The following is a 19715-nucleotide window of genomic DNA, read 5'->3' as shown; positions in this document are numbered from 1 at the left end:
AGGAATGGAAATGTGGACTGATCAATGAGTGTATGCCCTTCAATACAAATATCTCCAATTCTGAGTTCCTAGGGTACCTCTAGCAATATTTTAATCTTCATTTTACTGTCCAGTAAATTGAGCCTCAAAAAATATAATCACTATGAACCTCAACTCCAAGGCTCAAACACCATCCCCTCTACCATTTCAATAAGTAGCCAAAGTTTAATCAGAGCTATAGTGTAAAGTGGAAATGAGCCTAGTTAAAAAAAATGTAAATGTTCTGTATGGTTTGAAAAATTAGTTGAAAGTCTCAACACTAGACATAGAAACAAAGATGAAGAATAACAACAGAAATTATGGGAAGAGGCAGAGAAATGCATAATGGGCAGAAACAATGACTCCAGTAGAAAATAATAAAAGGAAAGTAGACAAACATTTATTGTAATTGTTTAAGCCAAGTAAACAATAAAGACATTTTGATTATGATCATTTTTAGCAGACATTAAACATCAGCCAATATGGGCTGAGTACTTGTTGTGTTTGGCACTTTAAGAGAGAAAAAAATAGTATGGTGTTGAGATTTTGAGGAATTTAAACTTCCCCTGTCCAAGCTGAAGAGACTAATAGCATCTCACTTTTTACCATTGGAAATTGTTGGCTAGATTAACCAAAATGAGGCACAACTGCAGGACACTGCCAGACACACAGCAGCCTTCAGCTCTTGTTTGGTGTGATTACAAGGGGACTTACATTTGTCACACTGTCATAAATCTATAAGGTAAGTTTTCCCACTTCCATTTGACAGCTGAAGAGATAAGCCCTGTGGGCTATCCTGAGCCACTGGATGAATTTCCCTCACAATACCTGCAGTATGCTCAGCCTCCAGTCCAGGCCTCTCTTAGTCTTGATTTCCTATAATTCCAAGGAAATATGCTACCTTGATGATGATATTCAAGGACAGTGGTCTGTCACTCTCAGGGATGACCAGAGGCTGCCTGCTGGAGTTTGACCCAATCTTTCTTCCTCCTCATCCTGCAGGGAATGTGTGTGGTCCATAACTTTAAAGGAACTCAAGGCTCTCTTTCCAAACCCAAACCTGAGGATCCCCGTGGAGTTCCTTTGATGGCTTTCCCAAGGATAGAGAGCCCACTGGAAACCTTAAGTGCACAGGTATAGTAAAGTCACTTTAGCAGGCAAACTCATGACATTTGCAGGTTGCTTACTTATTCCTGAGGACGTGCTAAGTGTTGTTCAAATTAAACCCAAGCAGCTTTAGGGTACTCTGTTCTCTGATGTACAATCAACACTCAGGAAATTTGAACTATTCCTATGGGAAGCCAGTTTGACTAACAATCAAGTTTTTTTTTGTGCAATTCCATTTCTCTTGGTGTCATTTGGGGCAGAAAGGGGGAATTCAAACGTCCAGGGAATACAAAAGCTCAATGTTCTCAAGTTCCTAATGTAGTACAATATAATATTTGTATGAAGTTTACACAGAAATTCACATATATGTTTATCACCATTTTACTTGCAATGCCTAAGACAATGCAAACACTAAGAAAATAGTTGTTAAACAATACTGTTGAGGGAATCTAGAAAGGAAACAATGTTGTACACATCCAGTATCCTAGATACTTCTCAGCCATGATTTATAAATGCTTGGCTGCAGAACCCATGAATAATGGAAGGGCAACTGTGTTTATTCCCCTAAATACTTTCCACCTATGATTGCACAAATGCATGGTTGTAGAAACTATGGATAATGGAAGGGCAACTGTGTTTGAAAGGACAAAAATTTTGTTCTATCTAGTGACTAGTTACTCAAACTAGAGGTACAGAATCTGGTCTGACAATGGTCATAAATCCAATGCAACTTCTGATTAGGAGTTCTACCACAAGCTCTTCATCCATGCATGAGGTCAAAACAATAATTAGACACAACCTTAGCTCTGCAGAACACTGATGGTTGGGGACAGTGGAAATAAAGCTGTCACAATGTGCTGTGCTAAATGAGGTTCACCATAGGAATACAAGTTAAGAGAAATGCTTACTCTGAGAAGACAAGAAAAGTCACAGAAAATGCTGTTAAAGAGGCCTAGACATATGACACTTGAAACATTTGCCTAGAATTGTTCCAGGAGTATCAAAAGATATTCCTATTTGAATAACCATCATATAGAATGGACATTTATCAATGCCCATCTCTCTGATAAGAACGAAATATTGAAATCAGCACTGTTGAACTACTCACCCTCCCCACCCAGCTAGAAGGTGGGAAAGTGAAGATGAGTAAATACAATTAAAGTGAACAAGAGAATGGCCCCCTTTTAAGAAGCCATGACTTTCATTCAAGCACCTGTCTTTTTGGAAGGCCTCTGGAATCCTACAAAAGGAAATATTTTCTGTAATATTCTGCTCATATCAAAGTATAAAGTATAGCACTACACTTCCTGCTGGGATTATTAAATGTTTCTCACTATTTAGAGATTTACTGTCATAAGCTCTTCTATATCTTTTGAACTTTAATGAAGTTTTGCTTCATTAGTGAACCAAGGGAGAAAGTAATAAAATGCTTGCCATTGTGAGAAACGATGTAGTTTTATCATTAAACCCAGCACCAAGCATACTCAACTTCTTTTTCCATATTTCCCATCTTTAATAATTTAATTAGAAATAGCATATGGAAAACATACCCAATACTCTCTTCAGACCTCCACAGACACCAGACATGCACTTGTTCCACATATCAACAAGCAGACAAACACTCATACACACAAAAGAAAAATAATACATTTATACAGAAATACTTGCTTAGTTTCACAGACATTATCAGTCTATGTGTACTTAGCACCCCTGAATATTCCTCATCTTAGAATGATGTCTTTCATCTGCCCACATCAGTCAGGCCTTAGCTTATGTCTGTGGCTTTTTCCTTCTCCAAGACTATTTGTAGTTGACGAGGACAACAGATTTCAAGGATATACTCTAAAGGTTTCATATTGAAAAGTGAAGGACCAAACACTTTCAGGTATCGCTCTTTCTCATAGAGATGAAGGATGCTTGAATATCTATACCAAGAATAGCAACAAGATTATCAATAATTTCATTGAGCACTACAACTGAACTTCTTCCAAGCTTGATGCTATCTATGTGTCTACGTATGTGCTCCCCTTTTCTAAATCTGAGGCCTCATGAATATCAAGCTTGGGCAGAAGGTCCATCATGTGATTGCCCCTTATAATTGGATAGTGTTCCCCCTTATTTATGCTCCCCATGGAACTGAGAACCTTTAAGGATCTGGGTTCTGTGATCTATTCCTACGTGACGTGTTTCCTGACATTTGCTAAGTGTAACACAAATACTGGCTGGATGGAAGCAAGCCAGAGCCAAATTCTCAAGAGGATCCTTCAGCCAAAAACCAATCAACCTCAAGTCAGACCAGAGACACTATCTGATATCACTATTTCTTTAACAAATACACTCTTGAGAGAATCAATGAGCAGAACTTCTACAGGTGAGTCAGAACAGAGTTACAAGAAGCTATGGGAAGTACTGGCCATGTGGCATAGACCAAACCAATGGTGGATCATTGAGGAAGGCAAGCATTGATTTTACCAGAAAACATTTTGAAAAAGATAGGAAGATAATACCCTTTACTCATTGTTCAAGAAAGAGAAGTGGCAATCATTGAGAGTCCTTTTCTCTCACTTTCACAGTACTCCTACAACTGACATTACCCAATTTTGGAAAGCAAGATATGCTTAAGTACCATTCCCAAGATTGTTTAATCAAAATTAAACACAGACCCATCAAACTCTGTGTGTCCTACAATAGCAAACAGCCTCTTATTGCATTCAAACACACTTCCTTTTTAAAGATTTACCACTCTCAGACTTGAGTATGAAAATGTGCTGCAGCAACCTAAACTATTCTTCTAATAAGTGTCCGGCATGTTCTCTCTAAATAAGAGCCTCCCATGCAACACCTGGGACTAGACTATACAGTAGAAGCTGCTGCTTTGTGGTTGAGAGAATGAAACCATCTTCCTATGGAGGAACTATGGAGATTCTAGACACCAGAACTGCCCTTTGGAACACATACTTGCACACATGAAATCTACCTGCCATTCAGATTCTCAGGAGAATAGCTTCCTATGGCCAGGAGCCAGGCATCTCCTTTCTTTCCTCCTGGAACATTCTTTTCCCTTTACCTCACAGAGCCCTCCTCCTTAAAATATTAACTCATGTTTGACATTTGCATTCTGTGATTCCTGCTGATACTGATGATTAAGACAGGGTACAAAGGAACTAAAAAGTAAATTACTGTAGAAAATTCAAACTGAAGAGAGAGTTTTCCAGCCATCATTGTATGGGCCTATAGAGTGACTAAATGATTCCCAAAAGACTATCTTTCAGCTGACCATGTTCCACAATCGAATGCTCATATTCGCTCTAACAAAGAAATAAGTTAGAAATGAAACAACTGATTTCCTCTGTGTGGATGGATGCTTTCTGCTCATGAGGACAAAATATAATAAAACATACAAGAAGAAGAAGAAGAAGGAGGAGGAGGAGGAGGAGGAGGAGGAGGAGGAGGAGGAGGGAGAGGGGGAGAGGGAGAGGAAGAGGAAGAGGAAGAAGAAAGAAGAAGAAGAAGAAGAAGAAGAAGAAGAGGAAGGAGAAGGAGAAGAAGGAGAAGAAGAGGAGAAGGAGAAGAAGGAGAAGAAGAGGGAGAAGAAGAGGGATAACAAGAACAAGAGCAACAAGAACAACAAGAAAAAGAACAACAACAAGAACAACAAGGACAAGAACAACAAAAACAAGAAGAACAACAAAAAGAGGAACAAGAACAACAACAGATACTACTATAAGAAGAACAAGAGCAGACACCAAGAACAACAAGAACAAGAAGAACAAGAACAACAAAAAGAATAAGAAGAACAAGAACAACAACAGATACTACTATAAGAAGAACAAGAGAAGACACCAAGAACAAAAATAAAAAGAACAAGAACAACTAGTTGCTAAAAAGACTACAGATACCTGGACCCCTGTCCCAAAAGATTTTAGTTCAGCAATGCACAGTGGAAACAAGTTGAAAAATATTCCCAGAGAATTCTGATGCACCTTTGATTCTGAATTAGTACTAATACAAACTTCATATTATAAATAGAAAAATAAAACAAAACAGAATTAAAGGACTCATGTCAAAGCCACCTACCTATCTTAGGATACTGATTGATTTCATCATCACTACTTAATATTACATAGTATTATATAAACCCAAGTGTTGACAAAAACAAGAAAGTATATTACAAAGTAAAATCAGGACAGGAAAGATAGCTCCCTGGTTAAGAGCCCTTCCTGTTCTTGCAGAGGATCCAAGTTTGGTTCCCAGCACCCACATAGTGGCCTATAATCACTTGCAACTCTAGTTCCACAGGGTCCAACACATTCTTCTCATCTCTTTAGGCACTACACACATTTAGTGTACCATGCATACATCCAGGCAAAACACCCAGGCACATAAAAAAATCAAAATAAAAATTTTAAGAAAAATTCTGGGCTTGGTTCAGTAACAGGACACTTGTGTGGCTAAATGAGGTCCTAGGTTCAACTCTGAGTAAAAGTAATTGATCAATTAATTAACGTGAAATTATACAAAACAATCTTTTCATCTTGGGGAAACAATCTATCAAAGCTCAATTAGCACAACTTGAAAAACATCAAATCCTCATCTTTTAAAATATGTAGCTGAGAGTTTAGAGAGGCACCTCAGCAGGAACACTTGCTGTTCTTACAGAGGACCAGAGTTCTATTCGCAGAACCCAAATCAAACAGCTCACAATATCCTAGGCTGATTATGGACTTATAAACTGGGAATACAGTGCAATGGCTGCTGTACTTGCTGCATATTCTTAAAAGCTGCAGCTCCAAGGAACCCCACGCCCTCTTCAGGCCTCCTGATAAACACATACACACAAAAATATGTATACATAAAAAGAAAATAAATCTTTTATACAATGTACAGCTGATGTCCTAAGCATGTGTCTCTGTGTTCCAAAATAAACAAAAATTAATATGATGAAAATCACACTTTCCTGAAGTATTTACCAGTTCCATGGGCCCCTAGTTTAGGATTTTAAGCTTAAACAAATGATGAGACTTTTAAGATCACATTAGCGAGTTTTTGTAAACAAAATATAACAGAATTACAAGGAAAAGTACACTCCTCTGAAGCAGAGTATTTACAACACATTTCAGTAATAAGTAAGCAACAGAATACAGTAGAAATATAGATGTATAATAATATTTACTTACAATATATATAAAATCTTCTCCAAAACACATATGATATTTTTATACAAATAAATAAAATAGTCATGTGCAAGATCAAGAAGTAAGTCTTAAGAAATTTTAGGACCAGAGAGATGACTTAGGAGGTAAAAGTACTTGTTACCAAGTACCTGATGAACTGAGTTCCTGGGACCCACATGGTAGAAGAAAGAAACCATCTCCTACAAATTGTCCTTTTGACTTCACATCCATATGGTGACAATACATGTCCACAGGGACACACATAGAGAGACACACACATGGAAAAAAGACATTTTAATGGCTCTGAATTATGTAGACCACGTTCCTATAAATTAATTAAAACCAAATGAAAACCACTTTATCCACTGGAAAATAATAATTTTGGTCCCACAGAAATCATAACTCAAAGAGCAAGTTATACAGAAAAGCTTAGTCAGTAGTCAGTATTTAAAACATTTCAAAGGTATGGTATATAGCTATCACTTTGAAATTCTGGTTTAAATACATATGTTAAAGGTAGGGAAAAGTTTACATGAAGACGTGATTCTACTTCAATTGGAAGAGGTAATAGGAGTTGAAGGGCCCTGGAAGAGTACACGAAGGGGAAAGCATGGTTTGGTGGGTTTTGTTTGGGGGTGTTGTTATTTGTTTAAGAGGGGATCTGAAGTTGAGGTGAGGGGATGGGGAGGAGGAGGATCTGGGAAGAATTTGGGGGAAGGGGAAAATTCAATCAAAATACACTATATGAAAAGTTTAAAATATTAAATTGAGAGAGAGAGAGAGAGAGAGAGAGAGAGAGAGAGAGAGATCAGTCAGCTTTGATCTGGAAGACATTTCAGGAATGGATGATAGTATGTCGATGTCCCTCATCCCAGCTCTGAGATTGTACATATTCCTTGCTCTACAGAATCACTCAGCCTCCATGACGGAAGTCACCTGAGATGAATGAAGACGTGTAGCTGTTTGGGGTTTGTTTGTTTTTGTTTTTGTTTTTGTTTTCAGCAACCTCCCAGTTCAATACTTCAAAATACACAGTTACTCAAACTGTGAAGACAAGTATTACATTTATCTAGTTAGATGCTAATGTTTTGTACATTTTTTGTATGAAGAAGTGATGTAGCTTGCCCTGATCTTTTTTTTTTTGTCAGCTTTAATATATTTATGCCAGATTTTTAAAACCAACAAAATTTTCCTCTTGTTCAAGTGTGCATTGAAGAATCACATTTATTCAATGGTTGATGTTGTTTTGTGATATTTGTACACAAATTTTCTCAGTTTTATAGACACAAATAAAGCAAATGACACACTTTAAACCACATTTTATTACCACAGTTGCTGCCTCCTCCAGAAGTTTTGAATTTTAATGAAAGTTAAACTTTTGAGTTACAGGAAGGACCATGGTGGTTACATATTAAAATCAATTGTGGAAGAAAAATATTGGAAGAGAACTTTGTGTTCTGTTCTGTTAATAGTCAACTGAATTTCAAGTTAAAGTGACAGGGGCATACTAGTGAAGAGTCCTAGTTGCCTAACTATTGGCATAGAAGCCTATATTTGGGGGGAGTGGGCTTTAGTTATACGATGCTTTCTTAGATAATGGCCTCGACACCCTACAGTGCACAAGGTTGGTCTGGAATTCTGACCTTGGGCAGGTGACACTGTAGCCTTCTATCCAAGAGAGCAGCTAGCACCAGCCATTCCTGTCAACTCAACAGTTTTGTATATCATATTGTATGGACTTTTTATGAAAAAGAATATTTTACAGTTTGCACAGTATTATTTTACAGAAAGGCTATCAAAACATCTGCACATAGAGGCCCAGAGCAATGGCCTCACTATGGGGCTTCTAACTGTTCTTAGATTTTAACTGCATCCCATTTTTTCTAGCATGGTGTTAATGTGTCCCTCCTTAGGGAGAAGGAGTTCTCTCTCTGTATCTATCAAAATGTTTCTCACCCATGTCAGCTCTTCTTAGCTTTTTTTGTACATATTTTTTTTTCTAAAGAGAAGAAAAAAAAGTTATCACAAAATGTATTCTGGCTCATGTGCTTTGTTTTTCATTTCACTCAGCAGTGTTTGAAGAACCACGGAGTGTTTGTGCTTCTCAGTTCATGTGAGGAGTGATTAAACGAACCATTAAATCGGAGTACGACTGAAAGGTCATTCAGAGAGTAAGCATACGGGAGCAGGGAGGAAAGGAGTCACTATACATAAATATGCATGCATATGTGTTAAAACAAGGTGAAAGAATTACTTCATTTAGTAAAATATTCAAATCAAATGTATTTTCTGGATTCCTAGGGTGATACCTTAGTCTTCAAACTGCCCTGAAATTTCCAAGTTTTCAATAAACAAGTAGTCTTCTTTTAGAAAAAATAGTCACCTCTGATAAAATTTTCCTGGGACCTGTTTCCTGAACTGTTTACCCAAACTCTTTTATATACATTCAAACACATGTTCTAAGTAGTATCTGACTAAAGTCAGAGAAAAGAGCTAGAGTTGTGGCTCTGTTCATCTCTTAACTATCTACCCTCACATATGTAATGAATCTGTTGTTTTCAGGGCAATGAACCCAGAGAAGGGATATAAACTCTAAAACACTGTGATACACACCAGTCCCAAGATCATGGTCAGCTCATTCTTCTATTCTTTCCGTTACATGATGGCTCTGAACCAAGTTTAGCCCTTCTTGGTGTGATGTGTCTACCTAGATGGTTCATGGATGCTACAGAGGAAAGGAAGTCCTGAGAAAGAATGATTTGCAGACTCTGAGCTCTCTCTTCTCTCCTGTATGATAAGTGTGAAGTCATCCAGTGTCAGGGTGACTCATTTTATTTACCTAAACACATGGCATTTTTAAAGAAAATAGATAAAAGGCTCTGTTTATTTTTCCTGAAACTTCAAAAAATGATGGTAGACAAAATTGATGTTTATTACCTATTTCGTGTCACACTTAAAGCTCTATCTGGTCACCAAATTGTATTTTGAAGAAAATCAAAATCAACAAAATGGCTCATTACCTTTGCACTCTTTTTTCTAAGTTTGATTCTGGAAAGATCACTTGTTATTTCAAAATCTGTGGTCACAGACTCTGGTTCCATAGCCCAGGGTGTGTAGGGTATTCTATGGCAAGCTATGTTCTATGGTATACTACTATATATCAGTTACAACTAAGGGGTTTCTTTCTATTCTCTTCCCTGGGTCTCTGAGTCAGTCTGACCCCTGAGTACTATGCCATAATGACTTTAATAGAGCCTCTACTTACACTTAAGATACTTCTGTGGCCTCAGCTGAGAGTAAACCCTCCAATCTAGCATGTCAAATTCATTTCTCAGATTTGGATGTCCCTACTTGAGTTTCCTGACAAGGACAAAGCTCTTTGTCCCAACAGGGCAAATAGTGACTATAACCTAAGAGAAAAATAAATTCTGGAGTGAATGTTTTCCCTTTGTTTTTTTTAATAGATGGCAGAAATGCCTGAGAAAGTCTGGCTTACTGTGGGAAAAGATTGAAAAGAAACAAGACTAATAAAATGTTTTGATGTTATGCAACAGTGATACTGTTATCTTGTGGACTTCCATGCTTTGATGACATGCCCATTACAGGACTTGACACAGAAAAGTTTGTTAAAGTTTACCCAACAGATAGATGCCAAAGTTAATCCCATCTTGGCTGAAGATTGACCATGACTGATTTGGAAATAAGATTACTTTTAATGAGGTCTAAAAGGGCTAGAAAATGACACATTCAGATACAGGGTTAATAATGGCAAAGAGTCTACCCTGAGCAGTTATCACACTATGTGTCTCAGTGATAAGCTCTAAAGATCTCTTTAGGCTGTGATGGGTGGGAAGGCTTTAGTAACTCCAGTATTGGAGAATGCAAATATCCTTAATCTGCTCTTGAAAGGAGGAAATGTAGATGCCATTGGAATGAATTAGTAAGAACTATAACTGGTATTTATGCTTTGAAAATTTGGCTTCATTCCCTATTATAGATTAGTAGTTAGTTAGCAACTGCAACATATAATATCTTGAAGGCAGACACATCAAGTACTCAATTTCCCAAGTTTATTTCAAGGATTGTATTCCACAATTGCTACAATAATGAAGAAATACATAAAGACAAGAAACATTGAAGTTATATTATCAAGTTTGGCCTTACTCATTTCCCAGATACTTCTTGAGAGTATAGCAAACAAAATTAAATCTTTGTTAACAGTAAGTGCATCTTAACCTCCTCTGCAGTCCGAGAGATCTTGCATTTTACCTCATTAGTTGAAATACTACGTGGTGTATATAGGGAACCACCCCTTTCATTTATTCAGTGATAAACATTTCTTAATAACCATTTGAGATGTAAAGTCAGAAGCCACCAACGCTAGCATATACAGCTAATGTACACACTTAATCTCTTTGAGAAGTCATATGATCTAAGGTATATCTGACTTTCTTTCCAAGGTAAAAGAGGTACCTCTCTTTATAGTAACCTGTTTTAAAATTGGTTTAAAGTATCTTTTAAGGGCTAATGAGATGGATCAGTGGGCAAAGATGCTTGCTGTCCAGCCAGATGATCTAGTTCCATTCTTGGAACCCACATAGCAAAAGGAAAGAATTGATTCCAAAAAGGTGTCTTCTGACCTCCACACATGGACACGCGCGCGCGCACACACACACACACACACACACACACACACAATGTAATGCAATTTTTAAAGTTTTTAATATAAACTTCAACTTTGCTTCATTCTGGCTCACCATGAAATTCCTCCTTGTGGCAACACGAAGCATCTGGCTTTACTAGAGTGGAGGTTTGAAAAGATAAAGGAAGTTGGAAGTCCTTAGTGTACTTCCAGTGGTCTGGACACTATGTGACTCACTGAGAGAACCACACTATGAATTTCAAAAAGCAAAACTTTATTCAGGGGACAGCCTGTCAGGCTGTCTACAAGAGAAAGGAAAGCAGCCCTGACAAAGGGGAGTATGGATTTTTATAGGTTGCTTAATTGGAGGGAGTGTAGTGGGAGAGCATTAAGAAGGAAAAATGAACTTTAACAAGCAAAAAGGACTTCTGGTAAGCAGCATTTTATGGAGTCAAGGGTCATTCTTCCAGTTAAACAGCAGGAAGCTGTGGTCAAGCTGTTCTACTGAGTCTAGGGGTCGGCAGACTTCTGACAAGTGTGGAATAATCCGTTTCCATTTCTCTGAAGGTACTGGGCCCCATATCTTAGTGTCTTAGGTGACTCCATCTTGGGCCACAGATCTGGGCCAGCCCAATAGTCACTGTCCTGACAATACTATTCTTGCCCTAGTGAATTCAAGATGTGCACCATAACTAGTCTGCCACTTACTGTAACTACCTATACTCCATAACAATTTTGTAGTGAACACCAAAACTTTTTTCAGATCCTACTTCTTGATTTAGGTTGTGCCAGATTTGATCTGTGCCTCCATACATGCTTAATGAACATCTATTATGCAGGCAGAATTGTTCTAATACCTAGGGACATGCAACAAAATATGTAGACCAGCTGCTTTCCTTCATGGGACTGAGTCAATGAGAGGAAAAGGAAGATTCGTGTAGTATGGCTGCTGACAGTTGTCTTGGGGATTTACAAGGTCATTTACTTGGACAAAGAACTGAACTTCTGGAAATACAAGATCAAGCCGTGTGAGAAAATCAAAGGTAACTACTGTGTTCCTTCAGGATTGGAAAGGACCTATAGCTTGGAGTCCAATAAAAGAATGCTGGCTTGAATATTTTATAAGACCCTTGGGTCCTTCTTTTTTCTCTATTGGTCCTGTTTAGATACCTAACCATGTGCTTTCTTTTCGCTTCCTTGCAAGGTTTTCTAGGAAAGCATCCATCATCTCAGGAAGGGATTCCTAATTTAGATAGAAAAAGGGAGCATTAATATGAAAACTGCTATAATGTAGTGAGAGAGAGAGAGAGAGAGAGAGAGAGAGAGAGAGAGAGAGAGACTGGGAAGGTCACCTGAAAGAGAGGATGGGGGAAACAGGTGAACACAAAGAACCACGATTTGTCTATAGTCTGATCAAATTGTCATTTTTACTTTTTCACACAGGGGTTATATACACAAAAAGGCAAGATGTGGGGAAAGGGATGATGCAGGACCATAGGTGTTCGGGGGAATACAGATATTTTCCAGAACAGGGTATCGGCTGGGTGAAGGTTTAGGGGACAGGTCACTATGACTCTGCCTATGATTTATTTGTCCTTATCTAAGTTGGTACTATCCACCAAGGCTACCCAAGGTCTATGACTATCCACAAGACCCATGACTACTTGTTCTTATCCAGGCTGGTAAATTTCCACCAAAGCTGCCTGTTTACTGTCCTTACCAGCAGGACATTAAACAGGGGTCCGGGGAGGTCACGTGAAAGGGGGGGGAGGGAAGCAGACAAAGAAGCAAGGAAGTGACGACCTGTCTATATTCTGATCAAATCGTAATTTTTACTTTTGCACACACAGGTTATATACACAAAAAGGCAGGATGTGGGGAAGGGGATGACGCAGGTGTGTGGGTGTTCAGGGGGAGTACAGATATCTTCCAGAACAGAGTGTCAGCTGGGTGAAGGTTCAGGGGACAGACCACTATGACTCCGCCTATGATTCACTTGTCTTTATCTAAGTTGGTACTATCCTCCAAGGTTATCTATCTATAAGGCCTTCTGACTAGCCAGGCTTGGCAGCCTTCCACCAAAGCCGCCTGTTTACTGTAACTCCCAGCTATCTGTGTTTTCCACAGAGATCCAAGATTTGGTGCTAGCAGGCATATATGTCAAGCCTATTGCTGATTTTAGACCTTCAGTATATAAGCAGGGCTGCTCCTGATAGTTTACAATATCTTATAGCTATCTGTTTCAGTGTTTTTCCACAGAGACCCAAGACTGTGTTAGCAGGTTGACTTAGGCCTATTGCTGGTTTTAGGCCTTCAGTGTATAAGCAAGGCTGCCCCTGACAGAGAGAGAGAGAGAGAGAGAGAGAGAGAGAGAGAGATAGAAAGCATATAGAAAATAATATTGAGGGGTAGGAGAGATAGTTCACAGTCATGTGTAACTCCAGCTCCAGAGGGATCTGATGTCTCCCTCCTCATAGAGCATCTATATTCATATACATATACCAATAGACAGAGAGATACATAATTTTAAAAGAGGGTAAATTAATCTACAAAAGAATATGAAAACAAGAGAGTGCATGTATAGAGGCTCTGAGGCATGAAACAACTTTAAACACACAAAGAATTAAAAGAAAGTTAATGGAGATGGAGTCTGTTAGATGAGTGTTAAAGACATGTATTATACCAGAAAGCATATTGGAGATTTTGGGGACCTTCTTATTGTTATCAACTTTGAAATTTATCCTGAAGTGACAAGAAGCCTTCAGCAAGATAATGTCATCATCAGATTTGTGTTTTCTAAACTTTTTTTCAGACTTTTGTTTATAAAAGATTCTTTTGCATTGGTGTGTAGAATGGCTGAAAGGAGTCAAAAGGATGAGCAAGTCAGATATGACTTTCTTTTTGAGATTCACTTTTGTTTTTGATTGTATTTACATGTACATGTTTGTAGGAGTTGGGAGTGGGTGCCTGTAAGTGCACATGCTTGTGGTTTTTCACATACCTGACATGTTCTGTGTGTTAAGAACCGAACTTGACCTTTTGCAAGAGCAGTGCATGCTCTTCACTGATGAGCCATCTCTCCAGCCACAAGATGCTACTTTCTTGGGTAAATGTCATGACTTGAAGTAGGGTGTCTATAACCATGAAGAAAAAGCAGCTTTGAAGGATATGAAAAACTGTTAGGAGATGGAGTCAGTAGAGCATGAGGCTCATTGGCTATGGTAGATGACAGTTATCATTAACATCTCCCTGGAGAGCACTTTTCCAAATCTAACTCCCTGATTCACAGAAGCCTGGTGGTAAGTAAAAAGCTGCAAAGAAAAGCAAGTCAGTGGGACATAGAGGATGAGAGGGACTTGGAAGGAAGAGAGGAGGGGGAGAGGAAAATAAGGGGGGCAGGACCAGGTGTGAATGGAGACAGGGGAGATTATAGGAGTCAGGAAATTCAACAGAGGTGTGTAGCAATGGGAGATAGGGAATTGGGGATAGCCAACAGAAAGTCCCAGACAACAGGAAAGCAAGAGGCTCCGAGGACCCAACAGGAATGACATTAGCTGAAATACTGAACAAAGAGGAAAGAGAACCTGTAGAGACCATATCCAGAGGTTAGGCATGGCCTCCAGTTGAGGGATAGGGCCACCCACCCTTCTGAAAATATTAACCCAGAAGTACTCCTGTCTAGAGGAAATACAGGGACAAAGAGTAGAGCAGAGACTGAAGGAAAGGCCATCCAGAGACTGCCCCACCTAGGGATTCATCCCATATACAGACATCAAACCCAGTCACTATAGCAGATGCCAATAAGTGCTTGCTGACAGAAGCCTGATATGAATGTTTCCTGAGAGACTCTGCCAGAACCTTACTGATACAGGTGTGGGTGCTTTCAGCCAACCATTGAACTGAGCACAGAGACCCCAATGAAAGAGTCAGGGGAAGGATTGAAGGAGCTGAAGAGGTTTGCAACCCCATAAGAAGAGCAACAATATCAACCAACCAGACCCCTCAAAGCTCCCAGAGACTAAACCACCAACCAAAGAATACACATGGAGGGACCCATGGCTCCAGCTACATATGTAGCAGAGGATGGCCTTGTTGGGCATCAATGGAAGGGAGGCCCTTGGTCCTGTGAATGCTTGATTCCCCAATGTAGGAGAATGCTAGGGTGGTGAGGAAGGAGTAGGTAGGTGAGTAGGTGGGGGCGCACCCTCATAAAAGCAGGGGGAAGGGAGTGGGATAGGGGGTTTTCAGAGGGGAAACTGGGAAGGGGGATAACATTTGAAATGTAAATAAATAAAATAACCAATAAAAAAGAAAGAGAGGAAGGAAGAAAGAAAGAAAGGAAGAAAGGAAGAAAGAGAATAAAAAATAGTTTTAAAATTAAAAAAAAAAAAGCAAGTTCGATTCGAATGTCCTTCCAGGACTTCGTCTCCAAGCATTTCTGCTTCCTCTGGAAGCCCAGAAAACTCTACATGTGCTTCTTGCAGTGAAAAAACTGTTAGGAGAATGAGCTTACCCTCTCCAGACTGCTACTTCGTGCTCAGCCTGGTTTTGTCTTGTATGTTGACACCTGTAATGTACTCCATCTACAGTCTTCCCAGGAAACTAACTAAAACTGTGAAAGAGTGGTGGAAAGAGGGAGGGAAGGCACATTTCCTCTCCAAGAAAAACAACATACTAAAACAGACTACAAGAACTGAGGAAAAATAATTACTAACCTCAAATTCTAGACTTATAAAGATTACTATTAAAGAGATCAAAATATAAACATTTTCAGATGTGCAAAGATACAGATAGGTTTGTCTTACAAACAGGCTGGAAGGAAAAGTAAATAAGTGACTAAGTCATTACTATAATTAAATAATAATTTATTTTGATATAAAGTAATAATCTGTAAATTCAGGAGTGCTTAGAGAAGATAATATTGCTTTGGAGGTAGAAAAACAAATGCATTGATATAATATTCAGCTCTTTGAAATTTTGGAAAATTTTCAGGCAGACATAAAGATAAAGAGGATATTATAACAGAACTTACTCAAGACAACAACCAAAGTCTTTTGTAGTAATCTTGCTTGTTGCAGTGTTCCTGGCTTTTTAAAGTAAAACTCCGATCTGGCTGGTCTGCTCCATGAAGGCACCCTATCCTAAACCTTCCTAGAGCAGCTGGTAAGAACCCTCCTCCCACAATCCTACACCTCAGAACTGCAACTGGGAGCCTGGGGCACTCTGGACTCATCACCCACCCAACCCCCCCTTCAGAATACCACTCTCCTTCCACCCCTTGCTTGGTCCTTTTGGCTGGGGCAGACACCTAGCAGGTCTGCTCCTGTGAAGACATCATAGCCTGATCCATCTTAGAGCAGTGGTGGAACCACTGCACTCAGAGCAGCAGGATTTCAGGACCCCAGAGGCGGCCTGAGTCCCAGGAGCTCTTCCAGTCAGGATCTCAGGATCACAGGGACATCTAGATTCTGAGGAGTTCTGTCACAAACAAGATAACTGGAAAGACAGTCTCCAGTCAGAGACAGTGAGTGCAGGTAGCACTAAAGTTAACCATATGGTGAAAGGCAAGCACAAGAATATAAGAAACAGAAACGAAAGTTACCTTGCATCATCAGAACCCAGTTCTCCTACAACAGCAAGTCCTGGACATCCCATCACACCGGGAAAGCAGGATTCAGATTGAAAATCACTTCTCATGAGGGTGATAGCAGACATTAAGAAGGACATAAACAACTCCCTTAAAGAAATACAGGAAAACACAGGTAAACAGGTAGACACCTTAAAGAGGAAACACAAAAATCTCTTAAAGAATTACAAGAAAACACAACCAAATAGGCGAAGCAATTAAACAAAACCATCCAGGATCTAAAAACAGAAGTAGAAACAATTTTAAAAATCTCAAAGGGAGACTACTCTGGAGATAGAAAACCTAGGAAAGAAATCAGGAGTCATAGATGCAAGCTTCACCAACAGAATACAAGAGACAGAAGAAAGAATCTCATGTGCAGAAGATACCTTGGAAAACATTGACAGAACTATCAAAGAAAATGCAAAATGCAAAAAGCTCCTAGCCCAAAACATCCAGGAAATCTAGGACACAATGAGAAGACCAAACCTAAGGATAATAGGTATAGAGGAGAGCGAAGATTCCCAACTTAAAGGGCCAATAAATATCTTCAACAAAATTATAGAGGAAAACTTTTCTAACCAAAAGAAAGAGATGCCGATGAACATACAAGAAGGCTACAAAACTCCAAATAGACTAGACTAGAAAAGAAGTTCCTCAAAACATCAAACGCACAAAACAAGGAAAAATACTAAAAGCAGTAAGGGAAAAAGGTCAAGTAACAAATAAAGGCAGATCTATGAGAATTACACTAGACTTCTTACCAGAGACTATAAAAGCCAGAAGATCCAGGACTGATATCATATAGACCCTGAGAGAACACAAATGCCAGCCCAGACTACTATATGCAGCAAAACCCTCAATCACTATAGATAGAGAAACCAAGATATTCCATGACAAAACCAAATTTACACAATATCTTCCCACAAATCCAGCCCTACAAAGGATAATAGATGGAAAATTCCAATAGAAGGAGAGAAACTACAACATAGAAAATGCAAGAAAGTAATTTCCAACAAACCCAAAAGAAGATAGCTACACAAACATAATTCCACCTCTAATAACTAAATTAACAGGAAGAAACAATCACTTTTTCTTAACATCTTTTAACATCAGTAGATTCAATTCTCCAATAAAAAGACATAGACTAACAGACTGGATACATAAACAGGACCCAGCGTTTTGCTGTATACAGGAAACGCACCTCAGTGGCAAAGACAAACACTACCTCAGAGTAAAGGGCTGGAAAACAATTTTCCAAGCAAATGGTCCCAAGAAACAAGCTGGAGTAGCCATTCTAATTTCAAGTAAAATCAACTTTCAACCACAAGTTATCAAAAAAACATAAGAAAGGACACTTCATACTCATCAAAGGAAAAATCTAACAAGGTGAACTCTCAATTCTGAACATCTATGCTCCAAATGCAAGAGCACCCACTTTCATAAAAGAAACTTTATAAAAATTCAAAGCACATATTGCACCTCACACAGTAATAGTGAGGGATTTCAACACCCCACTCTCAGCAAGGGACAGATCATAGAAACAGAAACTAATCAGAGACACAGTGGAATTAACGGAACTTATGAATCAAATAGATTTAACGGATATCTATAGAACATCTTATCCTAAAACAAAAAAAATACCTTTTATTCAGTACCTCATGGTACCTTCCCCAGAATAGAATGTATAATGTCATAAATCAGACCTCAATAGATACAAAAATATTGAAATAATCCCTTGCATCCTATCAGATCACCACCGACTAAGGCTGGTCTTCAATAATAACAAAAATGATGGAAAGCCCACATACACTTGGAAACTGAACAATGCTCTACTCAATGATGACTTGGCCAACGAAGAAATAAAGAAAGAAATTAAAGACTTTTAAGAATTTAATGAAAATGAAGGTTTATCATACCAAAAGTTATGGGATAGAATGAAAGCAGTGCTAAGGGGAAAACTCACAGCTCTAAGTGTCTACAAAAAGAAACTGGAGAGAGCTTACACTAGTAACTTGATAACACACCTGAAAGCTCTAGAACAAAAAGAAGCAAATACACACAAGAGGAGTAGACTGCAGGAAATAATCAAACTCAGGGCTGAAATCAACCAAGTAGAAACAAAAAGAACTAGACAAAGTATCAATAAAACCAGGATCTGGCTCTTTGAGAAAATCAACAAGATAGATAAACCCTTAGTCAAACTAACCAGAGGGTACAGAGTCAGTATCCAAATTAATAAAATCAGAACTGACAAGGGAGACATAACAGGAACTGAGAAAACTCAAAAATCATCAGATCCTACTACAAAAGCTTATACTCAACAAAACTGGAAAATCTGGATGAAATGGACAATTTTCTAGACAGATATCAGGTACCAAAGTGAAATCAGGAGCAGATAAACAAACTAAACAGTCCCATAACACTGAAAGAAATAGAAGCAGTCATTAAAATTCTCCCCACAAAAAAAAAAAAAAAAAAGCCCAAGACCAGATGGTTTTAGTGTAGAATTCTATCAGACCTTTCAGGAAGACCTAATACCAATCCTCTTAAAACTATTCTACAAAATAAAAACAGAAGGAACACTACCCAATTCATTCTATGAAGCCACAATCATGATGATACCTAAACCTCACAAAGAACCAACAAAGAAAGAGAACTTCAGATCAATCTCCCTTATGAATACTAATGCAAAAATACTCAATAAAATTCTCACAAACCGAATCCAAGAACACATCAAAACAATCCTCCACCATGATTAAGTAGGCTTTATCCCAGGAATGCAGGAATGGTTCAATATAAGGAAATCTATCACTGTAATCCACTATAAAAACAAATGTAAAGAAAAAAAACCCACAGGATCATATCACTAGATGCTGTGAAAGCATCTGACAAAATTCAACATCCCTTCATGGTAAAAGTCTTGGAAAGATCAGAAATTCAAGGCCCACACCTAAACATAGTAAAAGAAATATACAGCAAACCAATAGCCAACATCAAACTAAATGGAGAGAAAATTGAAGCAATCCCACTAAAATCAGAGACTAGACAAGGTTGCCCACTTTCTCCCTGCCTATTGAATATAGTACTGGAAGTATGAGCTAGAGCAATTAGACAAGAAAAAGAGGGTAAAGGGATATAAATAGGA

General features: G+C 38.6%; 1 protein-coding gene across 1 annotated transcript in view; it reads left to right on the top strand.

Moving 5' to 3' along the window:
- Positions 1-9851, top strand: part of Plppr1 (phospholipid phosphatase related 1) — a 256778-nt gene extending 246927 nt beyond the window's left edge. The window contains exons 7-8 of the mRNA XM_028770231.1: positions 1021-1152; positions 7207-9851. Coding sequence (XP_028626064.1) covers positions 1021-1152; positions 7207-7239 — 165 coding nt within the window. The 3' untranslated portion in view covers positions 7240-9851. The remainder of the gene's footprint in view (positions 1-1020; positions 1153-7206) is intronic.
- Positions 9852-19715: the final 9864 nt, after the last annotated feature.

The sequence above is a fragment of the Grammomys surdaster genome, unplaced genomic scaffold, assembly GCF_004785775.1.
Source record: "Grammomys surdaster isolate TR1022 unplaced genomic scaffold, NIH_TR_1.0 199, whole genome shotgun sequence".
NCBI classification, from domain to species: Eukaryota; Metazoa; Chordata; class Mammalia; order Rodentia; family Muridae; genus Grammomys; species Grammomys surdaster.
Note: the sequence above shows the minus strand (reverse complement) of the source record. Positions and strands in the feature narration are given on the sequence as shown.